At 52.3% G+C, this 22,826-nt stretch overlaps 1 protein-coding gene and 1 non-coding gene across 2 annotated transcripts in view; one reads left to right on the forward strand and one right to left on the reverse strand.

Annotated features, from left to right (window-relative positions):
• The first annotated feature begins 328 nt into the window (after positions 1 to 328).
• LOC149428904 (uncharacterized) overlaps positions 329 to 22,826 on the forward strand; it is a 60,711-nt gene continuing 38,213 nt past the window's right edge. The window contains exons 1-2 of the mRNA XM_089666955.1: positions 329 to 797; positions 3,532 to 3,738. Coding sequence (XP_089523081.1) covers positions 748 to 797; positions 3,532 to 3,738 — 257 coding nt within the window. The 5' untranslated portion in view covers positions 329 to 747. The remainder of the gene's footprint in view (positions 798 to 3,531; positions 3,739 to 22,826) is intronic.
• Positions 7,046 to 7,229, reverse strand: LOC149428905 (U2 spliceosomal RNA). The gene has a single exon (XR_016310675.1). It is a non-coding gene; the product is annotated as a U2 spliceosomal RNA (small nuclear RNA).

Genomic DNA, 22,826 nt, shown 5'->3' on the forward strand with positions numbered 1-22,826 from the left:
GAAAGCGTCGGGACTGGAAGTGGTTAATGTCACGGAGAATGATTCAATAAAGAGGCCCTGTCATTTCACCCAAATACCGTGGCAGCGGTCTGTCTCATTGGTTCCCAAGGTGGAATATTCTGACGCGAGCCTCCTTGGCGGGACAATGACGGCAGATCAGAACTTGCCCTTTTTCTGCCTGGTTTGCCTTTTGAACTTTTTACCGTGAGTGACTCACGCAGCACCTCCGGCCTCCTCCAGCCAGATAGAGGCTTCCTGAAATGGAATGTGCGTTGTGTGAAGGGAGCAGCTGTCCTTGTCCCTCCTGGCCGGGTGACACGCTCCTGTGTGACTGTACTCTCCGGGACAATATTCAGATTGTGAGCGGGCACGGTGCATTGTGCCAGCCTTCAGGCCTCCCCTCCCCCCCCTCCCGGTCCTGCTCCTGGATTTGCTGAGAACCTGTTCCTGATACCCGAAGCTGAGGGAGAGATTGTCCTGGGTGTCGGTGATTTGCTGTCGTCCATATCAGGAATACCCGGCTATTTATACTACTGCTGAGAGGCTCAGGTGGGCAGAGCCGACGGGGAGCGCCAGTCCTGTGGACACCCACAGAGGAGCCTACTACTGCGATGGCTGCGCGTTGAACCCAGCGGATCACGAGTGATGTGGCCACAATTTCGGGGAATTCCTCTGCACAAGCCTGACTCGATCCAACAGAGCTCATCTCTGGACCGCAAGCTCTTCGTACAACTTTAATACGCCGCCATGATGAAACGCCGGCGAGAGAGACTTGGAGCGCCGCACCTCCGACTCCAGTAAGGTTCACGGCGAGGAATCCTGAGAATAGAAAATAAGTAGCAAGTTTGCAGGATTTTCACTCAGTTTTGTAGTTTTTCTTCCAATATTATTATTATTATTATTATTATACAGGATTTATGGCGCCAACAGTTTGCTCAGCGCTGTACAATATAAGGGGGGCGGTACAATTACAATACATTTCAGTACAGAAGGAATAGGAGGGCCCGGCTCATGGAGCTTACAATCTAAAGGAAGGGGGAGGGGATACATAGGTGATCGCTGCGGGGGATGATCTGATGGAGGTGACTCAAGTACAGTTCTTAGGTGGAGGTGGGGTAGGCTTCCCTGAAGAAGTGAGTTTTCAAAGATCGCCTAAAAGGCAGACAGGGTGGGGGCTGACCGGACATACTGTGATAGGGAGTTCCTGAGGATGGGAGAGGCTCCGGAGAAGTCCTGGAGGCGAGCATGGGGGAGCTAGAGAGGAGGATATCACGGGAGGAGCGGAGCGGGCGATTTGGCCGATATCTGTGGATGAGGTCGGTGATGTAGCCGGGGCGGTGTTGTGGATGGCTTTGTAAGCTGTGGTTAGTATTTTGAACTGAAATAGGAGAGATAGGAGCAGGGGCGGACTGACAACTCATGGGCCCCCCGGGCAATAGGGGATCATGGGGCTCCTGTGTCCTTGCCCAAACTCAAAAAAGTCTATGAAAAAGGTTCCAGGGCATCTCATGGGGCCCCCCTATTGACCCCGGGCCCTGGGGCAGTGCCCGAGTTTCCAATTGGTCAGTCCGCCCCTGGATAGGAGAGTGTTTTCTGCGGTGAAGGAGTAATGTTCAGTGATCAGCCCGCAATAAACAACAACAGCGGGTTCAGGCGCAGCGGTCTGATGTTTGTATCTCGAGGACGTCATTGCGCATTTCCTCTGCTCTTCTTTGTGGACTTAAAAAGCCTTTTAGAAGGGAAGGGGCTGCGGGTGGTGCTGGGATTGTCCATTATCCCGGCCGCTGGGGGCAGGAAGGCAATATTTCATAGCCGTAATGTGCCGGAGAAATGTTCTCCTCTACGTGTAAGTGATCCGGGGGACGGGTAGGAAGCCGTATCGTATGTTCAGTGGAACAGATGTGGCCCCCCCCTTCTCCATTATCTCAGCAGAGCAGACTCCTGTTGTCTTTTAACCCCCCCTCTCCCGGCTGTCCCACAGTTATCCGGAGAGGAATACTGCGGCCCCAACTGTGATGACCCGGGGTTGTCCACTCCATAATAGATGGAATCATCGGGATGGCCAGAAATGGTCCTAATAAATCTCTCCTGAATCAAACGTTTGAAAAGCAGCAAATAACCGTGAAAATACATTTATATTCTGGTCTGCAGACATCTTGAATCCGTAAAAAAAAAAAAAAAATCTGAACATGGGTTGGTCAGCAGCCTCAAGGATTTATGGGACATTTCTGTTGGCGTTGGTGGATTGTCTGTGGTCAGTCTTGGTTGGGTAAGAGTTCAATGATCCAAACTGGCCGTTCACTTGATATACAAGAACAAAATACTTAAAGGATCATTCAGTTAAATTCTACGTCCAACCAAAACTGTTTTGGTGGTTTTGGATCGGTGGGGGGTGGAGGTGGGGGGGGGGGGGGGAGTAGTAGAACCCTATTTGGGGTTTTTTGCTGCTATCTGGGGCTTTGTTAAACATATTCCCCCCACTTGCTGTATGAGTGACAACAGTTTCACGTAACAGGAACTGAGGGTAATTCACAGGGACACACAGAAGCAAAAAAAAAACTTCTAGAAAGTACTGGAGGCTGTAAATTGTTAGTTCATATGAAGTGACAAAGTATAAAAACAGCCGCCATGTTTCGGGGGTTTGTCTCCTTCATCAGGACTTGGGAAGCTGTAGGGGGTAGGACTCTGCTTTAATGAAGAACTTTCAATTTACTCCCCCCCACACTATATTTCAGGGCGAGCCCTCAACGGCCTCCCTTCCAATGTAGGGCAGGCCCTCAATGGTCTTGCTTCCAGTGCAGGTCGGGCCCTCGGCGGCCTCGCTTCCAGTGCAGGGCGGGCCCTCGGCGGCCTCGCTTCCAGTGCAGGGCGGGCCCTCGGCGGCCTCGCTTCCAGTGCAGGGCGGGCCCTCGGCGGCCTCGCTTCCAGTGCAGGGCGGGCCCTCGGCGGCCTCGCTTCCAGTGCAGGGCGGGCCCTCGGCGGCCTCGCTTCCAGTGCAGGGCGGGCCCTCGGCGGCCTCGCTTCCAGTGCAGGGCGGGCCCTCGGCGGCCTCGCTTTCCAGTGCAGGGCGGGCCCTCGGCGGCCTCGCTTTCCAGTGCAGGGCGGGCCCTCGGCGGCCTCGCTTCCAGTGCAGGGCGGGCCCTCGGCGGCCTCGCTTCCAGTGCAGGGCGAGCCCTCGGCGGCCTCCCTTCCAGTGCAGGGAGAGCCCTCGGCGGCCTGGCTACCAGTGGGGGTGGTTAGACAAAACATGCATTTACCCTTGTGGTGGTGGGAGGGGGGGGTTAGACAAAACGTGGTCGGAGAGGGGTCTTGTGGTTGGAGGGGGGGGGGGACTTGGGGGAGTGGAAGTAACTGCAGTTCAGCTGTAAAGGTTGGAGGGACTAGCATTGCTAGAAGCAATCCGCAGTAGTAGACAGTTTCCTTTCTGTAGGAGTCCCCCTCGCCTCTCGTCCACCAGGAGCTCATCCGTCATGTGATAGTTGATGTGATTTTGGATCATGCCCTTACATTGGCTTTTTATGGTACTCTCAGAATCTTCTCCCCACTGACCGCCCTGTGCCGAGGAAGTGATGTACCGCATCGCCTTCAGTCCCCTTCATCGGCTCCAAACCTCCAGCACCTCAAACACCCGTACAGCGCCGACTGCGCCCCGGACGCCTCTCCGTTATCCATTTTCAGCATCCCTCATCCGCACAGCAATCCGGGCAGCCCGTCCTGCAGCAGCCCCTTACATTGGAGGTAAGGTGACCTGTGACCTCGGACTGTAACCGTGTGCTGCTAGAATAGAACTAACGTCCACGGTGAGCAGTTTAGTGTAACGGCTCTTTCTGTGTGTGATGTCATTCTCTGTGTTTGCTGCACGGTGTGCTGTTTATGATGGAGGATCACTGCATGGTGTGCTGTGTGATACGAAGGATTGCTGCTCATTTTAACCGAGCTTCCTGTTTGGGTGAGAAAAACCCACATTGGCTGAACTTTATCCTGAAGATTTCAAATGAAGCCAAGTCTGCACATGTATGACCCCCGACTGCGAAGATGGAGGGTCTGCCTCCATTATCACCACCTGATCTGTCTCAGGCCTGTCACACCAATGCGTTTTTTTTTTTTTTTTTAATTGCTTTCTACAGAAACGCACTACAGTCCATTTAACGTGGTTTCCTATCTTCACATTTATGCGTTTTTCAGCCGCTGCTTTTTTTGGAAAGGGTCAGAGACATATTTTAATGCAAAAAGCAGCATTTTTGCTACAATAGGGTTCAATGGAGACACTGATGAAATGCATGTAGTGTGTTTTTGCCACGTTTTTGTGTTTTTATTCTGCCCAGCAACAAAAACATTTCCCCTTTAACCCCTTCACGCCGGCGCCTCCCTGCCCTTTAAGAATTTCAGAAGCCGGGAGGCGGGCGGGATTTAGGGTCATGTGACCATCGTGATGCGTCGTCACATTGGGAAAGGTCCCGATCGAAAGAGGAGATTGGGACCTTTCCGTGAGTACCAGACGTGTGCTGGGAGCGTGCTCTTGGCACATATGTCCTTTTTTAATAGAACGCAAATGTGCGTCTGCTTGGCGTCTAGGCCCAGATGCTGGCAGGCCGCACATTTGTGTTCGGCCAACGTGAAGAGGTTAACAAAAAAAAATTGAAAAAATGCAAAACGCAGGCAAAAATGCGCGTGTAGAAACTCAAAGCGAAATGCGAAAATGGATCAAAAGCAAAACTGCATTGCTGTTGTAATGGAACCGGACCCGACTGCACTTGGGTACTTCCGTTAGACTCCCGCTTCCCCTTCCGAACACCGACCACAGACACCACCGCTGACCATACAAGACTAGACGCCACCAGTCTTGAAGGAAAACCAGGAAGTAGACTACTTTATTTTAACACAGATACAAGATATATACATTCAAGGGAACAACCCCCCCTCCCTGCATAATGACTCAGGGTGGGGCAATCTACATTTAGTAACAAGAGACACACCAGCAGACAGTCCCATCAGGAGGGAGGGCTGCTGGAGACAAGCCAATACACATAGACACATACATCCCATAATAGTTTGCTTCCATTTAAGACACACATTAGAACAATGGGATGCAACCACATGGCATTAAACAATCACCAACCCCCCCACCCCAATATTAGGACGGATCACCCTGTAACCCTAACAGGCACAGGGTGACTCACACATAATAGGGATATGGGGAGCTGAGACAGGGGTCTCCCCATCTCTCCAAAGTGAGCTGGGTTCCATGGGCCCCCCACCCAAGCTGTGATACAAAAACCTGCAGTTTTTGATCCCCTTTGTTTTTCAAAGCTCTCCGGAAAAGTAAACTCCTGCTGCAGGGGATGCGTGTAATTTGACTTCAAGCTTTATCCAGGCCAGGAGAAGAAGTGCGCCAGTTACATAGTTGTCCTGATTTGGGTCAGTTGTACATCCAATGACATTTCAGGATACCTGAGATGCGAATGCTTGTTCCTCGACATGTTTGTGTGATGGGTAATGTAGTTCTACATAGGCCTGGCTGTCATTTAAGGGGACACCGTTGTCCCTGTGTAATGGGTACTATAGATATACAATGATGTGAAAGTATTTGCCAACTTCTTGATCTCTTCTTTTTTTTTTTTTTTTTTTTTTTTAGCGTTTTGTCACACTTAAATTATTCAGATTATCAAACAAATTATAATATTACACAAAGGTAACCCGAGTGAATACAAAATGCATTTTTTTTTTTTTTTATTAAGGGAAACAATCTGTCCAAACCTGCCTGGCCATATGTGAAAAGTAATTGCCCCCCCCCCCTTGCTAGATCATAAATGAACTGTGATTAACCACATTGTTTTTGAAAGGCCGAGTTAAATTTCTCTTGCCACACCCAGTCCTGATTACTGCCAGACCTGTTGAATCAAGAAATCACTTAAATAGTATCTGACAAAGTGAAGCTCGCTAAAAGATTTTTAAAAGCAACACATCATGCTGTGATCTAAAGGAATTCAAGAACAGATGAGAAACAAAGCAAGTCCTCATGCACACGGGACGTTTTTACAGCGGCTGGTTTTGGCTTTTGACGTTTTTTTCTACAGCTAGTAAACCCCCCCAGCTTGTTATCCTCGGTGTCCATACACACAGAGACTGGAATCGGCGTTTTTTGACTGTAAAAACAACTCGGGACTAGTGTGATGGTCTGGGCCTGGATGACTGGCCATAATGATGATGGAACCATGAATTCTGTGCTCTAGCAGAATGTCCGGCCATCAGTTCCTGACCTGAAGCTCACATTTTTTTTTTCTCAAGTCCGCAAACGTGCAACTATAACGAAAAAACCCGTAAGTGTTCACAAAAAATGTGCAAAAAATGCCACACGAAAAAGTGCACTTAGGGATGTGTTTGTCCTACCCCCGGAAGGGTTGGACCGTTCACCCAATCCCCCGGGGCACGAAGCTCCTGACAGGGACAAGGTTCCCATTTGGTCCTCCTGGCCAAAAGGCCTGGTGGACCACCGTTCCTTATGCCCAGCCGAAGCCGGACATCCAGTACTAGGCAAGGGGGTTCTCCCGAAGAGAAAACCCCCTAGGGATCAGGGGAGGAAGGAACCGTAGGGCCACACATCCTCCCCCTAGACTTCAGGTAAGGCCCAAGGACCCACACCCTCCATTCGTGAAAAACACACACATAAGAACAGAAAAAGTGACAAGACGTGGGAGTGGTTAAATTAAATAAATAGAAAATAAAAAAGTGGTACCGTGCCTAATAGTGCACAGACCAGGCCCTGAGGCCCGTAGCAAAAATTGCCCCGGACTTAGCCAAAAGACCTGGTCCTTAGGGCGCTGTGCAAAAAGAAGTGAAAAACAGTGGCCATGTGTCATCTTCACACCGTGGGGTCCCACACCCAAGTGTTACTAGTGACACCCCTGAGAGCGTCTTCCCCAGGGGGCACTGAGTTTGCATACTTTTTGCGTCCCCAGCCCCAGGCCAGACCAAGGTAGATCCGTCCAAATCAGGAGGTACTGGGTCTTTCCAGCTTTCCCAGAGGAATTACTCCCAAGGTCCCAGAGCGTATCGTGGCGCCCCCTGGTTTCTGTCCCTCCGGTCCAGCCTTCCAGATCCCCATCATACCAGTGAGGGTACTATACAACAACCATCCCCGCAAAGCTAGAATGGTCGGGAGCACCCCCACTGGACACTGATAAGAACAGATACTACACTTGATCTTAGCCAAAAGGCCGAGAATCAGTCCGGCCATCAGTTCCTGACCTGAAGCTCACATGGCGCGCTTGGTTTACGCAACTGGGCAATGACCTGAAACACACCAGCAAGTCCACCTCTGAATGGGTAAAACAGAAAACACAATGAAGGTTTTGGAGAGGCCTAGTAAAAGTCCGGACTTAAATCTGATTGAGATGCTGTGGCGTGACCTTAAACAGGCCGTCCATGCTGGAAAACCCTCCAATGTGGCTGAATTAAAACAATTCTGCACAGAAGAGCGGGATGAAATTCCTCCACAGCGATGTGAAAGACTCGTCGCCAATTATTGCAAACGATGGATTGGTTGTTGCCGCCAAGGGGAGGCACAACCAGTTATTAGGTTTACGGGGGCAATTACTTTTCACCCCGGGCCAGGCAGGTTTGGACGGCTTTTTTCCCTCTAAAACGAAGTTCTACCTAGAAAAAAAGTCAGCAGTTACAAAAACTGTAGCTGCTGACTTTTACCCCTTTCCAGTCCGGACACTTTCCCCCCCCTCCAGTCCGGACGCTTTCCCCCCCCCCTTCCAGTCCGGACGCTTTCCCCCCCCCTTCCAGTCCGGACACTTTCCCCCCCTTCCAGTCCGGACGCTTTCCCCCCCCCCTTCCAGTCCGGACGCTTTCCCCCCCCCTTCCAGTCCGGACACTTTCACCCCCTTCCAGTCCGGACGCTTTCCCCCCTTTCCAGTCCGGACACTTTCCCCCCCCCCTTCCAGTCCGGACGCTTTCCCCCCCCCCCCTTCCAGTCCGGACGCTTTCCCCCCCCCCTTCCAGTCCGGACGCTTTCCCCCCCCCCTTCCAGTCCGGACGCTTTCCCCCCCCCTTCCAGTCCGGACACTTTCCCCCCCTTCCAGTCCGGACGCTTTTCCCCCCCCCCCTTCCAGTCCGGACGCTTTTCCCCCCCCCCTTCCAGTCCGGACGCTTTTCCCCCCCCCCCTTCCAGTCCGGACGCTTCCCCCCCCCTTCCAGTCCGGACGCTTCCCCCCCCCCCCCTTCCAGTCCGGACGCTTCCCCCCCCCCCTTCCAGTCCGGACGCTTTCCCCCCCCCTTCCAGTCCGGACGCTTTCCCCCCCCCTTCCAGTCCGGACGCTTTCCCCCCCCCTTCCAGTCCGGACGCTTCCCCCCCCCCCTTCCAGTCCGGACGCTTTCCCCCCCCCCCTTCCAGTCCGAACGCTTTCCCCCCCCCCCCCTTCCAGTCCGGACGCTTCCCCCCCCCCTTCCAGTCCGGACGCTTCCCCCCCCCCCCTTCCAGTCCGGACGCTTCCCCCCCCCCCCCCCCTTCCAGTCCGGACGCTTCCCCCCCCCCCCCCTTCCAGTCCGGACGCTTCCCCCCCCCCCCCTTCCAGTCCGGACGCTTCCCCCCCCCCCCCTTCCAGTCCGGACGCTTCCCCCCCCCCCCCTTCCAGTCCGGACGCTTTCCCCCCCCCCCCTTCAGTCCGGACGCTTCCCCCCCCCCCCCTTCCAGTCCGGACGCTTTTTCCCCCCCCCTTCCAGTCTGGACGCTTCCCCCCCCCCCTTCCAGTCTGGACGCTTCCCCCCCCCCTTCCAGTCTGGACGCTTTCCCCCCCCCTTCCAGTCTGGACGCTTCCCCCCCCCCCCCCCTTCCAGTCTGGATGCTTTCCCCCCCCCCCTTCCAGTCTGGACGCTTTCCCCCCCCCCCTCCAGTCTGGACGCTTTCCCCCCCCCCTTCCAGTCTGGACGCTTCCCCCCCCCCCCCCCCCTTCCAGTCTGGACGCTTTCCCCCCCCCCCTTCCAGTCCGGACACTCCCCCCCAGGTTATGCAACACTGTACCCATATGAATTTTTAAGCATTTTTTTGAGACAGATAAAGCTTTATTTTGGAGGTATTTAAATGTAAATGAAAAAGTCCAAAAAGTTTGAAAAAAAAGTGTTTTCTTATAACATTTTGCAAATAATATTTCATCATAAATATTGGACAAAATGTATTCCGTTATTAAATTATAATTTTTAAACTTTTATTTTACATTTTATTTTTTTTATATATATATTTTTTTTTTAACATACTGTCACCCTAGCAGTACAGTGTCCATGGTGACACTGTACTACTTGTGGGGGGTGATAAAGATTTTTTTTTTTTTTTTTACACCCATATAGGCTCTAAAAGCAATAATTTCTCCTCTCCGGCTGCATTCTTGCAGCCATTGAGAACTACTGTGTGAGCTGTGATTGGTCACAGCTTGTCACGTGGTACAAGGCTGCTGTGAATGGCCCTGTACCATGTGACCTCTGTGATCTTTCACAGATTTCACACGTAGTAAGCAATGATGTCAGAAGTGACATCTTGCTTACTACTCTGCATGTGATCACTGATTGGCCAATCAGTGATCACATGATCGGGACCTCGCACAGAGGTCCCGTACGACGATTGGTGTTCCACTGTGTCCTCTGGACACAGCGGGCACCGGATCGCGGTGCTGCGCTCTCCTGGGGAGCGCGCACAAGCAGGGGGCGGGGAGGCTGTTTATATACATGGGCTGGATGGGAAGTGATTAAAATACAGACACTTACCTGTCCCTCAGTCCGGTGGTGTCCTCACCACGGCTGGTTTCCCCGGCTGTCTTCTCTCCCAGGCGCCAGCATCTTCATTGTGGGCACATGGCTGTGACAGCTTGCGGCTTCACAGCCGGGTGCCCACTGCGCATGCGCGAGAAGCGCTGCGCTTTGTGAATGGCCCCTATACTTCTGGGACCTGTCATGTGTCCCAGACGACTACGGGGAGGGTGTGGGGAGGACAACTTTCACTTCCGATTGCCTAACGAGGGACAAAGGCCTAAAGCGGAACTTCCCCTTTTGGGTGGAGCTCCGCTTTAATAATCAAAATCCTCATTTAAAAATGGCATTTTGTATTTACTCGGGTTATCTTTGTGTAATAACATTTGTTTGGTTATCTGAATCATTTAGGTGTGACAAAAAACCCAAAACAGGAAGGGGCGAATACTTGTTCACAGCGCCATATACAGACCCGGCTGTCATATAGGGGACACCTTCGTCTCTGCTATGGGTGGCATCTAGCACAGGTATGGCTGGTTGTCTGAGGATGAGTGACTTGTGATGTTTACAGAGAGATCAATAGAAGTCTAGAGGTCAGCCGCCATCATTATCAGAGCTGACACCTTATCTGGAGGTAGGCGGGTGTCACATTCTTCCATACATGGCCTCCTGCAGGGAGAGGCCTAATCCTTCCACCTTCCCTGCTGAGGATCAGAAGACACGGTGCTGCTTGAAGAGTCCTTGACAAAGCCGCCTCCTGATCTGTATCGCTGGAGGTGCCCTCTGCTCCTAATCCAAGATAAGAGGTTCATGTCTTCTACCTGTGCAGGTCCTGTAAGCCGAGTTCTGTAATCTCATGCTGATGAGTTTTCCCACCATAGAGGGCTTCAGACTTCGGGAGTTCTTCACAAATCATGAAACGTAGACTAAATGCTCCTCAGGATGGTAGTCTTCTCCACACAACATCAGGGGCCTGTTAGTGGTTGGTGTATGGGAGGGTCTTCTATTGTACAGGTTTTTAGGGGTGCTGTAGATCACCCGGCATATACCTGGGGTACTGTGCACACACCTGAGGGTACAAAGGGGGTACTCTTGTTAAAAGCCATGTTCTGTCATCTCATACTGATGAGTTTTCCCACCATAGAGGGCTTCAGACTTCGGGAGTTCTTCACAAATGATGAAACGTAAACTAAATGCTCCTCAGGATGGTAGTCTTCTCCACACATCAGGGGCCTGTTAGTGGTTGGTGTATGGGAGGGTCTTCTGTTGTACGGGTTTTTAGGGGTGCTGTAGATCACCTGGGGTACTGTGCACACACCTGAGGGTACAAAGGGGGTACTCTTGTTAAAAGCCGTGTTCTGTCATCTCATACTGATGAGTTTTCCCACTATAGAGGCCTTCAGACTTCTTGAGTTCTTCACAAATGATGAAACATAGACATAATGCTCCTCAGGATGGTAGTCTTCTCCACACATCAGGGGCCTGTTAGTGGTTGGTGTATGGGAGGGTCTTCTATTGTACAGATTTTTCGGGGTGCTGTAGATCACCCGGCATACCCCCGGGGTACTGTGCACACACCTGAGGGTACAAGGGGTGTACTCTTGTTTAAACTGCACTAAGGAACTGTTCTTTGATTTTACCGAGTGTGACCTGTGTCTCGGAGGGTAAGGATTGTACATCTCCTGCTGAGTAATGGAAGGACTATGTACAGCGCCGATGCCCAGGCTGGCAGTGATCAGTGCCCTGCTCTCGGTTCCTGCGCTCAGCATGGAGTGACGTGGACAGTTGGTCAGCTGCGGGAGTTTTGCGGTTGCTTCATGTTTCGGCTTGTGACATCGCTTTCTCAGGTGTCGCTGTGTACATTCTGTTTACCGGTTGTCAGGGTGGCCGTGTTTATTCACATTTACACCTGACGTGTCACATATTTGTCATCTACATTGTGAGGGGGCAGGGATGTTTTCTGCTGGGTGGTCATCGCCTCATACCGGATCACCATTTGGAAGTACTTGGTGTCCACCTCTTACACTGTGTATGTAAGTGTGGTAGAGCAGGTTACTGGCCAGCCTGGTGGTATGGGGGGGGGGGGCACTGGCCTGCCTGGCGGTATAGGGGGGGCACTGGCCTGCCTTGCAGTATAGGGGGACACTGGCCTGCCTGGCGGTATAGGGGGGTACTAGCTGGGGGTACTGGCCTGGCCGGCCAGGCGGTATGGGGGGGGGGGGGGCACTGGCTGGTTTGGTGCTATAGGGGGCACTGGCCGGCCGGGCGTTCTAGGGAGCGCAGGTTGGCTGGGCGGTATAGGGAACACAGGTAGGCCGGGTGGTATAGGAGGGAAGTGGCCGGCCGGATGGTATAAGGGGGGCACTGGTTGGCCTGGTGGTATAGGGGGGATACTGGTCGGCCTGGTGGTATAGGGGGGCACTGGCCGGCCTGGTGGTATAGGGGGGCACTGGCTAGCCTGGTGCTATAGGGGGGCACTGGCTGGCTCGGTGCTATAGGGGGCACTGGCCGAGTGGTATAGGGGGGCACTGGCTGGCTCGGTGCTATAGGGGGCACTGGCCGAGTGGTATAGGGGGGCAGTGGCCGGCCGGGCGGTATAAGGAGCGCAGGTTGGCCGGGCGCTATAGGAGGGGCACTGGCCGTCCGGGCGGTATAAGGAGCACAGGTTAGCCAGGCGGTATATGGCGGGCACTGGCTGGACAGGCGGTATAGGGGGGCACTGGCTGGTTCAGTGCTATAGGGGGGCACTGGCTGGTTCAGTGCTATAAGGGGGGCACTGGCTGAGTGGTATAGGGGGGCACTGGCTGAGTGGTATAGGGGGCACTGGTTGAGTGGTATAGGGGGCACTGGCTGAGTGGTATAGGGGGCACTGGCCGGCCAAGCGGTATATGGGGGGGCACTGGCCGGGCATGCGGTATGGGGGAGGGGCACTGGCCAATGTCCTCAGGCTGCTTGTTCATGTAGTTATGTAGTTAATGCTCAATTCCTCACTCATTAAGGACTTTCTGTGGGTTTTTCCTTTCTGTGAATTGTAAGAATGACACATAATACAGGTTCTGTGAGATTTTTAGAGCCCCCTGTTCAGTACCTCCTTGTACCCCCTTTTTGGTCCTAATACCGTTGAGGTAGGAGCCCCAGAAGGGTCCTGCGGCTTCCTGGTGTTGGGGTTAACCACAGACATCACTGTGTCATTAAAGTGGTGGCTGGGGGTCCTTTTAGGGGGCACTGTGCTGGATTCAATCCCAATTCTTCCATCTTGGTGGAGCCCATAGGGCCGGAATACAGAGGTCGATGCTCTTCTGATTAGTATGGGCCGGTGTTGCGGTTCCTTGAATGGATTTGATGGTTTATTTTTTATAAGAAACATCTCCCGCACTTTTCTCCTAATATCTCATACAGCCAATCAGGTGTGGGAGGAATGTATGTTCCGAATTGTATGGTGGATTGAGGGTCTCCTCATCACTCGGGTCTTCACCCCCCGCGGGCCCACCCCACCCCACATAGTAGATGGTTTGGTCAGATGTCTTCCAGATTTCCCCTGTGAAGAGCCCAATATTTCTACGGTTCTCAAGAGGCCTTGAACCCGCCATCCCAGCAGCCATCCCAGGTCCTATTTTAAAGAGAACCTGTCAGTTGAGAGAGGAAGCTGCCTTTGCGGACTTGTTTTTACAGATGTATTATCCAGAGCTGTCATCCCGATCCTTGTGTCACCGGTTTGAGCTGTGAATGGTTGTCGTTTGTCCCCGCCCCTGGCACGGTCACTATTGCTGGACAGTGAATGTGGAGAAAAATAGAGCAAAACAAATGTATATGATGAATATTATTGTCACATGTTTTATCTGATGTAATGGTCCCATAGATAAGCAGATCTGTAAATCCTCCCGGATCCTCCCCTTCAGTCTTGCACAGGTGTGCCGGCTCCTCCCCTTCAGTCTTGCACAGGCGTACTGGACTCCTCCCCTTCAGTCGTGCACGGGCCTACCGCACTCCTCCCCTTCAGTCTTGCGCAGGTGTACCTGCTCCTCCCCTTCAGTCTTGCACAGGTGTACCTGCTCCTCCCCTTCAGTCTTGCACAGGTGTACCTGCTCCTCCCCTTCAGTCTTGCACAGGTGTACCAGCTTTTCCCCTTCAGTCTTGCACAGGTGTACCTGCTCCTCCCCTTCAGTCTTGCACAGGTGTACCGGCTCCTCCCCTTCAGTCTTGCACAGGTGTACCTGCTCCTCCCTTTCAGTCTTGCACAGGTGTACCGGCTCCTCCCCTTCAGTCTTGCACAGGTGTACCGGCTCCTCCCTTTCAGTCTTGCACAGGCGTACCGGACTCCTCCCCTTCAGTCGTGCACAGGCCTACCGGACTCCTCCCCTTCAGTCGTGCACAGGCCTACCGGACTCCTCCCCTTCAGTCGTGCACAGGCCTACCGGACTCCTCCCCTTCAGTCGTGCACAGGCCTACCGGACTCCTCCCCTTCAGTCGTGCACAGGCCTACCGGACTCCTCCCCTTCAGTCGTGCACAGGCCTACCGGACTCCTCCCCTTCAGTCGTGCACAGGCCTACCGGACTCCTCCCATTCAGTCGTGCACAGGTGTACCCAGGGGCGGACTGACCATTTGGAAACTTGGGCACTGCCCGAGGGCCCGGGGTCAGTAGGGGGCCCCATGAGATGCCCCTGGTACCTTTTTCATAGGCTTTTTTGAGTTTGGGCAAGGACACAGGGGCCCCATGAGTTGTCAGTCTGCCCCTGGGCATACCGGACTCCTCCCCTTCAGTCTTGCACAGGCGTACCGGACTCCTCCCCTTCAGTCTTGCACAGGCGTACCGGACTCCTCCCCTTCAGTCTTGCACAGGCGTACCGGACTCCTCCCCTTCAGTCTTGCACAGGCGTACCAGACTCCTCCCCTTCAGTCTTGCACAGGCGTACCGGACTCCTCCCCTTCAGTCTTGCACAGGCGTACCGGACTCCTCCCCTTCAGTCTTGCACAGGCGTACCGGACTCCTCCCCTTCAGTCTTGCACAGGCGTACCGGACTCCTCCCCTTCAGTCTTGCACAGGCGTACCGGACTCCTCCCCTTCAGTCTTGCACAGGCGTACCGGACTCCTCCCCTTCAGTCTTGTCCTCTCTTGGACTGAAATTACTTACTCTGATTTCACTCCAATGTGCATTAGAAGCTGCAAGTCAGAAGCTCCGCCTCATTTCCTGGGTGTGGAACATCCAGCATCATCTTAAGCCTTTCCTCCACAGCCTGACTGTCCCTGGCCCCGCCCCTTTCATTAGATATATGTTCTTCCAATCATGGAGGCTCAGTGTCACATGTGGGCATTAGCTCGGTCAGTCTGCATGCAAATACATCCTGCCTAGGAAAGCCCACTCCTCCAGACTGACACCTGCCCAGCAAGTCGTTCTGATATTTGCATAACCCTTCCCCCTGCTTGTACCAGGACTGAGGGATCCTGAGAGGAGTACTAGGGCAGGGTGTTGGGATATTTTTAGGAAGCTATGGACAACACCCTGTGAGCCCCTCCCATCAGCCATGGTCTGCCTACGTTGCATAGAGAAGCACAGAGCAAGTTCTGATATTTACATAACTCCTCCCCCTGCTTGCACCAGGAGTCAGGGATACTGAGAGGAGTACTAGGGCTGGGTGTTGTCCATAGCTTCCTGAAAACATCACAACACCCTGCCCTAGTATTCCTCTCAGGATCCCTCAGTCCTGGTGCAAGCAAGGGGAGGAGTTATGCAAATATCAGAACGACTTGCTCTGTGCTTCTCTCTGCAATGTAGGCAGACCATGGCTAGTGGGAGGGGCTCACAGGGTGTTGTCCATAGCTTCCTGAAAACATCAAAACACCCTGTGAGCCCCTCCCACCAGCCATGGTGTGCCCACATTGCATAGAGAAGCACAGAGAGCCAGTGATGATATCACTTCGGTCTAAAATAAGGTATGTAATGAAAAAGGAAAGGTTTTATGTTGATGAGGGGGGAGGGAGGACCAAGGAAGACAACCTATAGTATCTAAGGAGCAGCAATAGCGCCACTAATGAGCGTTCGCCCCAAGCCAGAGGCCTCACCTGTTGGGTCAGATCAGCGACAGAAGAAACATTTCGTTATTTTCATTTCCTTTCTGGTGGCTTTTATCCCCGGCCTCATTAATGTCCGTTATTAGGAGATTTCTATGCAGCTGACATCGTTTGATTAGCCGACGCGGAGAACTGCGATCTTTATCTGCTGCGTCCTCTCAGTGACAGAACCGGAATCTCTGTGCGTTTATAGGACGGCCTGCACCGTGTGATGTGCAATATTAATCTCCCCGTACAGAGGGATCCACAAGAATTAATCATGGCGGCTGAGGGGTGGGGCACACATTACCTCCCATAAAACAGCGAGGGGTTTTGTGTGGCTCCGCCCACCATTGTTTGGGATGTATGAGGGGCGCAGAATCTCCGGTCACGGCTTTGTTCACACTGGTGCACTGTAGCCGCGTGGGCAGGTTCACCTGCGTAGGGATGTGGAGGTGTTCATGGATACCGGTGCAGACAGTCCCATTCATGTCAGTTGGGACACAGACATCCGTGTAGGTGCGGTGCGCACACGGTCTGCGTCCACGGCTGTACACACGCAGCGACTGCACCCCAACTGACATGAATGGGAACTGCATGCATGGTGATACACAGGACACCTGTGCACAGGGGCGCCCCTAGGGTTGGTGTCACCCGGTGCGGTAACACTTGGTGTCACCCCTCCGACGATCCCCGCAGGATGGATTAGATCTGCAGACTGAGCATAATGGATTGGAGTCTGATCCATTATCCTCCCCAATCCGCAGATCCGATCCATCCTGCGGGGATCATCGGCTTGCAACCTATACGGGGTTAACTGATCGCGCCACGAAAAGGTAAGTTTTAAAGCAAACCGACGATCGGATCTGCAGATTGGGGAGCATAATGGATCAGACTCCAATCAATTTTGCTCAATCCGCAGATCTGATCCATCCTGCGGGGATTGTCGGCTTGCTTTAAAACATAACTGATCGCTCCACGAAAAGGTAACCCCGTATAGGTTGCAAGTCGACAATCCCCGCAGGATGGATCGGATCTGTGGATTGGGAGCATACTGGATCGGACTCCAATCAATTTTGCTCAATCCGCAGATCTGATCCATCCTACGGGGATCGTCTGCTTGCTTTAAAACATACCTTTTCGTGGAGCGATCAGTTAACCCCGTATAGGTTGCAAGCCGACAATCGTCGCAGGATGGATCGGATCTGCGGATTGGGGAGCATAACGGATCGGACTCCAATCAATTTTGCTCAGTCTGCAGATCCGATCCATTATGCTCAATCCGCAGATCCCATCCATCCTGCGAGGATCGTCGGCTTGCTTTAAAACATACCTTTTCGTGGAGCGATCAGTTAATCCCGTATAGGTTGCATGCCGATGATCCTCGCAGGATGGATCGGATCTGCGGATTGGGGAGCATAATGGATCAGACTCTGCGTACCCCTTAATCTCTGGGGGGGTCAAAGTTGCCAACCATCCGTAAATTCGCAGATAGTTTGTAAAATTTGGGATTTTTACATCTGTTCAGCTATGCAGTATAAGATTCTCAAACCGACCTAGAGCCAGTGAGATATATCAACATCTGTGGCCTCAGCAAGTGCTACTCCGGCCATGCTCCATAAATGTCACATTGCATCACAGCCCCCAGAGTCCCAACTTACATCAGAGCCCCCAGAATGCAACTTACATCAGTGCCCCCTTACATCCTCCAATGTGCCCCCTTACATCATTGCCCAGAGAGTGCCCCCTTAGATCCTCCAGAATGCCCCTTAAATCAGTGCCTGCAGAGTGCCCCCTTACATCCTCCAGAGTCCCACCTTACATTAGAACCCCCAGAGTGCAACTTACATCAGTGCCCCCTTACATCCTCCAATGTGCCTTCTTACATCGGTGCCCAGAGAGTGCCTCCTTACATCCTCCAGGGTGCCCCCTTACATCAGTGCCTCCAGGGTGCCCCCTTGCATCCTCCAAGATGCCCCTTAAATCAGTGCTTCCAGGGTGCCCGCTTACATCCTCCAGGGTGCCCCTAAATAAGTGCTTCCAGGGTGCCCCCTTGCATCCTCCAGGGCGCTCCTTAAATCAGTGCTTCCAGGGTGCCTCCTTACATCCTCCAGGGTGCTCCTTAAATCAGTGCCTCCAGGGTGCCCCTTTACATCCTCCAGAGTGCCCCCAACATCCTCCAGAGTGCCCTCTTACATTAGTGCTTCCAGGTCAGTCCTTACATCTTGCAGAGTGCCCCCTTAGTGCCGTAGTAGGCCACATATAGTAACACATTACGTCATTAGTTTGGTCCTGATGTTTTGCCAAGTGGTTGGAGAAACATTACTGGGATACGTTGTTTGGTCCTGATGTTGTAGCTAAAGGGACTTGCTGGGATGCATTGTTTGGTCCTGATGATGTAGTTGTTGGGACTAATGGGGATACAGTGCTATGTTCAGTCCTGAAGTTTTGCTGAGTGGTTGGAGAAACATTACTGAAATCTGTTTAGTTCTGATGTTGTGGTTGGAGGAACATTACCAGGATGCATTGGTTTGGTCTTGATGTTGTGCCGTGTGGTTTGAGGAACTTTACTGGGATACGTTGTTTGGTCCTGATGATGTATTTGAAGGAACATTACCAGGATGTGTTGTTTGGTTGAGATGTTGTCCCATATTTGGCAAGTGGTTGGAGGAAAATGACCAAAATACATTGGTCCTGATGTTGTGTGGTTGGAGGAAAATTACCGGAATGTGTTTAATTCTGATGTGGTTGGAGGAACGAAGCTGTACCCCTGTCCTGCCTGTGTAAAGTGACCCTGAGATATCCGTGTCACCTGGTCCTAACTTTGTGCTGTGTGGTTGGAGGAACATTACCGGGATGCACTGGTTTGGTCTTGATGTTGTGCCGTGTGGTTTGAGGAACGTTACCGGGATGCGTTGCTTGGTCCTGATGTTGTGCCGTGTGGTTTGAGGAACATTACCGGGATGCGTTGCTTGGTCCTGATGTTGTGATGTGTGGTTGGAGGAACATTACCGGGATGCGTTGCTTGGTCCTGATGTTGTGATGTGTGGTTGGAGGAACGTTACCGGGATGCGTTGCTTGGTCCTGAACTTTTGCCATGTGGTTGGGGAATCCTGATTGGAATACATTTAGTTCTGATGGTGTGGTTGGAGGAACATTACCAGGATGCGTTGCTTGGTCCTGATGATGTACCGTGTGGTTTAAGGTACATTTGGATTTGTTGCTTGATCCTGATGATGGAGGAACATTCTCTGGATATGTTTGGTCCTGATGTTGCAGTTAGAAGAACGTTACTGGGATATGTGGTTTGTTCCTGATGTTGTGGTTAGAGGAACATTACTGGGATTACTGCATCCTACGAAGTGTTAATTCCAGCATCAACCTGTATAATGGAGTGGTTTTAGGGAGCAGCAAGTCCCTCGGCGTGCGGTGACACCCCTGCTTCTGAGGCTTTGGCTGGGATTAGAGCAGGCTGTGATTGTGGGGGCAGAGGGAGGGGGGCTCGTGAAATCGATCCACAGCTCAGGAGAAGGCGGTACAGCATCACTTCTGTGCCATCCTCAGGGAATACGGCTACATCAGAGGGGGCCTCCTTCATCCACAGCCGGCCAGCCATGAGTCCTCTCTTGGATCATGTCTGACTCTTTCTGGACAGTTCTGTCCAATTTTTCTCTGCCGGAGACCAACATGCTGAGAAGATCCAAGAGGTAAGCAGCTTCCCGAGTCGTCTCCGCTCACTCTGTATTGTTTAGGCTGCCAGATTCTGTGATTGCTTGTGTTATTAGTAGAGCTGTAGGTGGTTGGTGCCGGCACTCCCAGCCTGGACTCCTGATAATGGAAATGTCGGTCTCTCTGAGGTGTGTTGGATGCCTTCCCAGAGGTTGGTGTGGGGGGTGGGGGGGTCTTCTTTGTGCCAGGGTTGGCAGCAGCAAGTTTGGGAGCTTCCCCTGAGTAGTCAGATCCCTCAGGAGCCCCCTTCATGCTGTCTGTACATCGGACAACTCTGGGACTGGGAGGTCCCAGGATCATCCTCCATCCAGGGAGTTCGCTGGTGGTTGCATTTACTTTCTTTCACACTACCTCTCCTCCACGTGTTCTGTGCTGCTCACCAACCTCTGCGAATTCCATGCTTCTTGAGATATTCGGCTGTGTTTTCCTCTCCAGTATGTCTTGCTCTGGTCAGAGTTATGCACTAGATTATTGTGGAGCAGAGTAGACGGCCTGAACACGGTCCACGGCAGAGGCAACAGCTTCTAAAAATCTGAATATTTTCTCTGATATCCTGTGCTGGGTCGGCACCACTATCGGGACCCTTCCTCCTGGACCCTTCCTAGATCTGAAAGTTTGATTGGCTTGATGTGTCCATGTTGTTGATGTCCTCCATATTATTCCACTTTCTTCATCCTGACACGTCTGTGGCTTACATTTCATTATGATGTTTTGTTTACTCACCAAATGTCTGTGATATGGGGACCACCACCATTCCCGGGTCATGGAGAGCTGAACCTACCAACACAGATTAGAAACTCCAACATGGAGTCAGAGCCCCGAAACAAGCATGTGGAATGACCGCAGCCATCAGAAGTTTATAAAGCGGTTTGGTCACTACAAGTACGTCTGCCACCTGCTGTTATGGGGGTTTGTATTAAGGACCCAATTATTCCGTGGTCTGTGGGTGCACTGATAGGAGTTCAAACGTCCACCTTGGATATTGGGGTTTGGGGACAGTACGGGGGGCCACCTGTGTTATATTATGTATGGGATGCGCAATCATCTCTGGCAGGAGGGACCTCTGGGACTCACAGGACTACAGCTTTATTATTGAGGATTTGTAGGGAACACAGATATCTAGGAGTCTGTGGACACAGACAGGAGTACAGGGATACAGCTTTTTTTTTATAGGGGACCAATGCCAAATTGTGGGTGCTGCTCGAGGATCCAATGGGTTCTGTTCTATGGTAAGCTGATGGAACTGCAGGTGAGGAATACAAATACAAAGGGAAAAATCCTATAAGCCGCACATCACTACAAAACCTGTGTGTGAGACAGTTTAGCCTGGGCTCCATCCAGGTCACCCCAAACACGTTTCGTCCCCTGGGGAGAAACACATTAGGGGAGTTGCCTGAATAGAGCCTGGGCTGAGGCGGTTTCACTCTCCACCCCGGGATATCAGGAGATGCTGATATCCCCGGGTCAATGGACACATACAGGAGTACAGGGGTACAGCTTTGTTATAAGAGTCACTAATACCTCAGGGTCACTGGACACAGACAGGGGTACAGATTTGTTATAGGGGTCACTGATACCCCAGGATCACTGGACACAGACAGGAGTACAGCTTTGTTATGGGGTCACTGATACCCCAGCGTCACTGGACACACACAGGAGTACAGGGTACAGCTTTGTTATGGGGTCACTGATACCCCAGCGTCACTGGACACACACAGGAGTACAGCTTTGTTATAGGGGTCACTGATACCCCAGGGTCACTGGACACAGGAGTACAGGGGTACAGCTTTGTTATAGGGGTCACTGATACCCCGGGGTCACTGGACACAGGAGTACAGGGGTACAGCTTTGTTATAGGGTCACTGACACCCCGGGGTCACTGGACACAGGAGTACAGGGGTACAGCTTTGTTATAGGGTCACTGACACCCCAGGGTCACTGGACACAGGAGTACAAAGGTACAGCTTTGTTATAGGGTCACTGATACCCCGGGGTCACTGGACACAGGAGTACAGCTTTGTTATGGGGTCACTGATACCCCAGCGTCACTGGACACACACAGGAGTACAGGGGTAATGCTTTGCCATGGGAGCTTTGTACAGGGGGCACTGATATCTCTGGCCACAGAGAAAAGTTTAGATGTCTAGGATGCAACTTGGCATACGATTTGCAAGTCGCCTGGCATGCAAATCACATGCCAAATCGCAGCCGATGTAACCGGGGGCTTAAGGGGTAAGAGGGGTGGCGGCATTGATATAGATGTTTTAGGTGGATACTGACAGGCAAGGGGGGGGGGTTACGTCAAGTCTATTTCCTCACACTCCAGGACCTTGGATGGAGACCCTACTGTCATCTTGCACAGCTTTGTCCCCACCTAACTTGGAGTCTCATTCATCTTGCTGCATTCTCATGATGTAACACATCCATGCCACAGCAGATGTGCAGACCAGAGAGTTTTCTACACACGTCATTCAGCAGAAGCTCGGTCCTGGGTTTGGGGTGGTCTCTTTAGTCCTGTGCCGGGTGTTTGATGCCGCCCTTTGCTGGCTTCCTTTATCTCTGATGTTGAGGTATGTTCTCAGTAATGCTTTGTGGTTCTCCAACGTTTGAGGCAAACGTGACCCGGGGTGACAGACTGAAGGGAAACGGCTCAGAAATTCAATGTAATTATTTGGTAAACGGCGGAGATCTTCATTAGGATTCACTGTGACATTTTGCAGCACGCCGTGCCTCCTCATTCCCCCGTATTAATAATTGAAGAGGCCTCAGATTGAGGAGGTCCGGGAGCGGAGCAGCTGCCATCAGTCCTGTGAAAGAGCTTTAATTACATTCCAGTTGACCGCATCTCACTCCGGGAGATTAGAGCGTCTGCTCTGCTGGTGCTGGGCCGGGAGCTGAGCGCAGAGGGGTGCATGGAGGATGTGAAGTGCTCAGAAACAGTCAGGGAGCCAGGTCCCCAGCGCACCAAAAATATACAAATGCTGTCTACAGTGCTTCCCGGCCCTAAATTAGGTCATCCTCCTACAACGGGGGTCTCCAAACTTTTCAGTACGAAAGCCACTTTGTATATTTTACAAATATTAGCAGGCTCACAAATAATCTCCATCTGGGTCCCCCCTTCCATCAGGTTCTTCAGCATGGTCCCCTCCTTCCATGAGGGTCTCCATCTGGGTCCCTCATTTAATGAGGGATTCCATTAGAGCCCCTTCCATCTGGGTCTCTTTCAGGGTGCCTATCTGGGTCCCCCCTTCTAGCAGGGTCATCATCAGAGTCCCCTCTTCCATCAGGGTCTATATCAG

This window comes from Staurois parvus, unplaced genomic scaffold, assembly GCF_062004578.1.
Source record: "Staurois parvus isolate SC_StPar_1 unplaced genomic scaffold, SC_StPar_1.0 ptg002936l, whole genome shotgun sequence".
NCBI lineage: Eukaryota > Metazoa > Chordata > Amphibia > Anura > Ranidae > Staurois > Staurois parvus.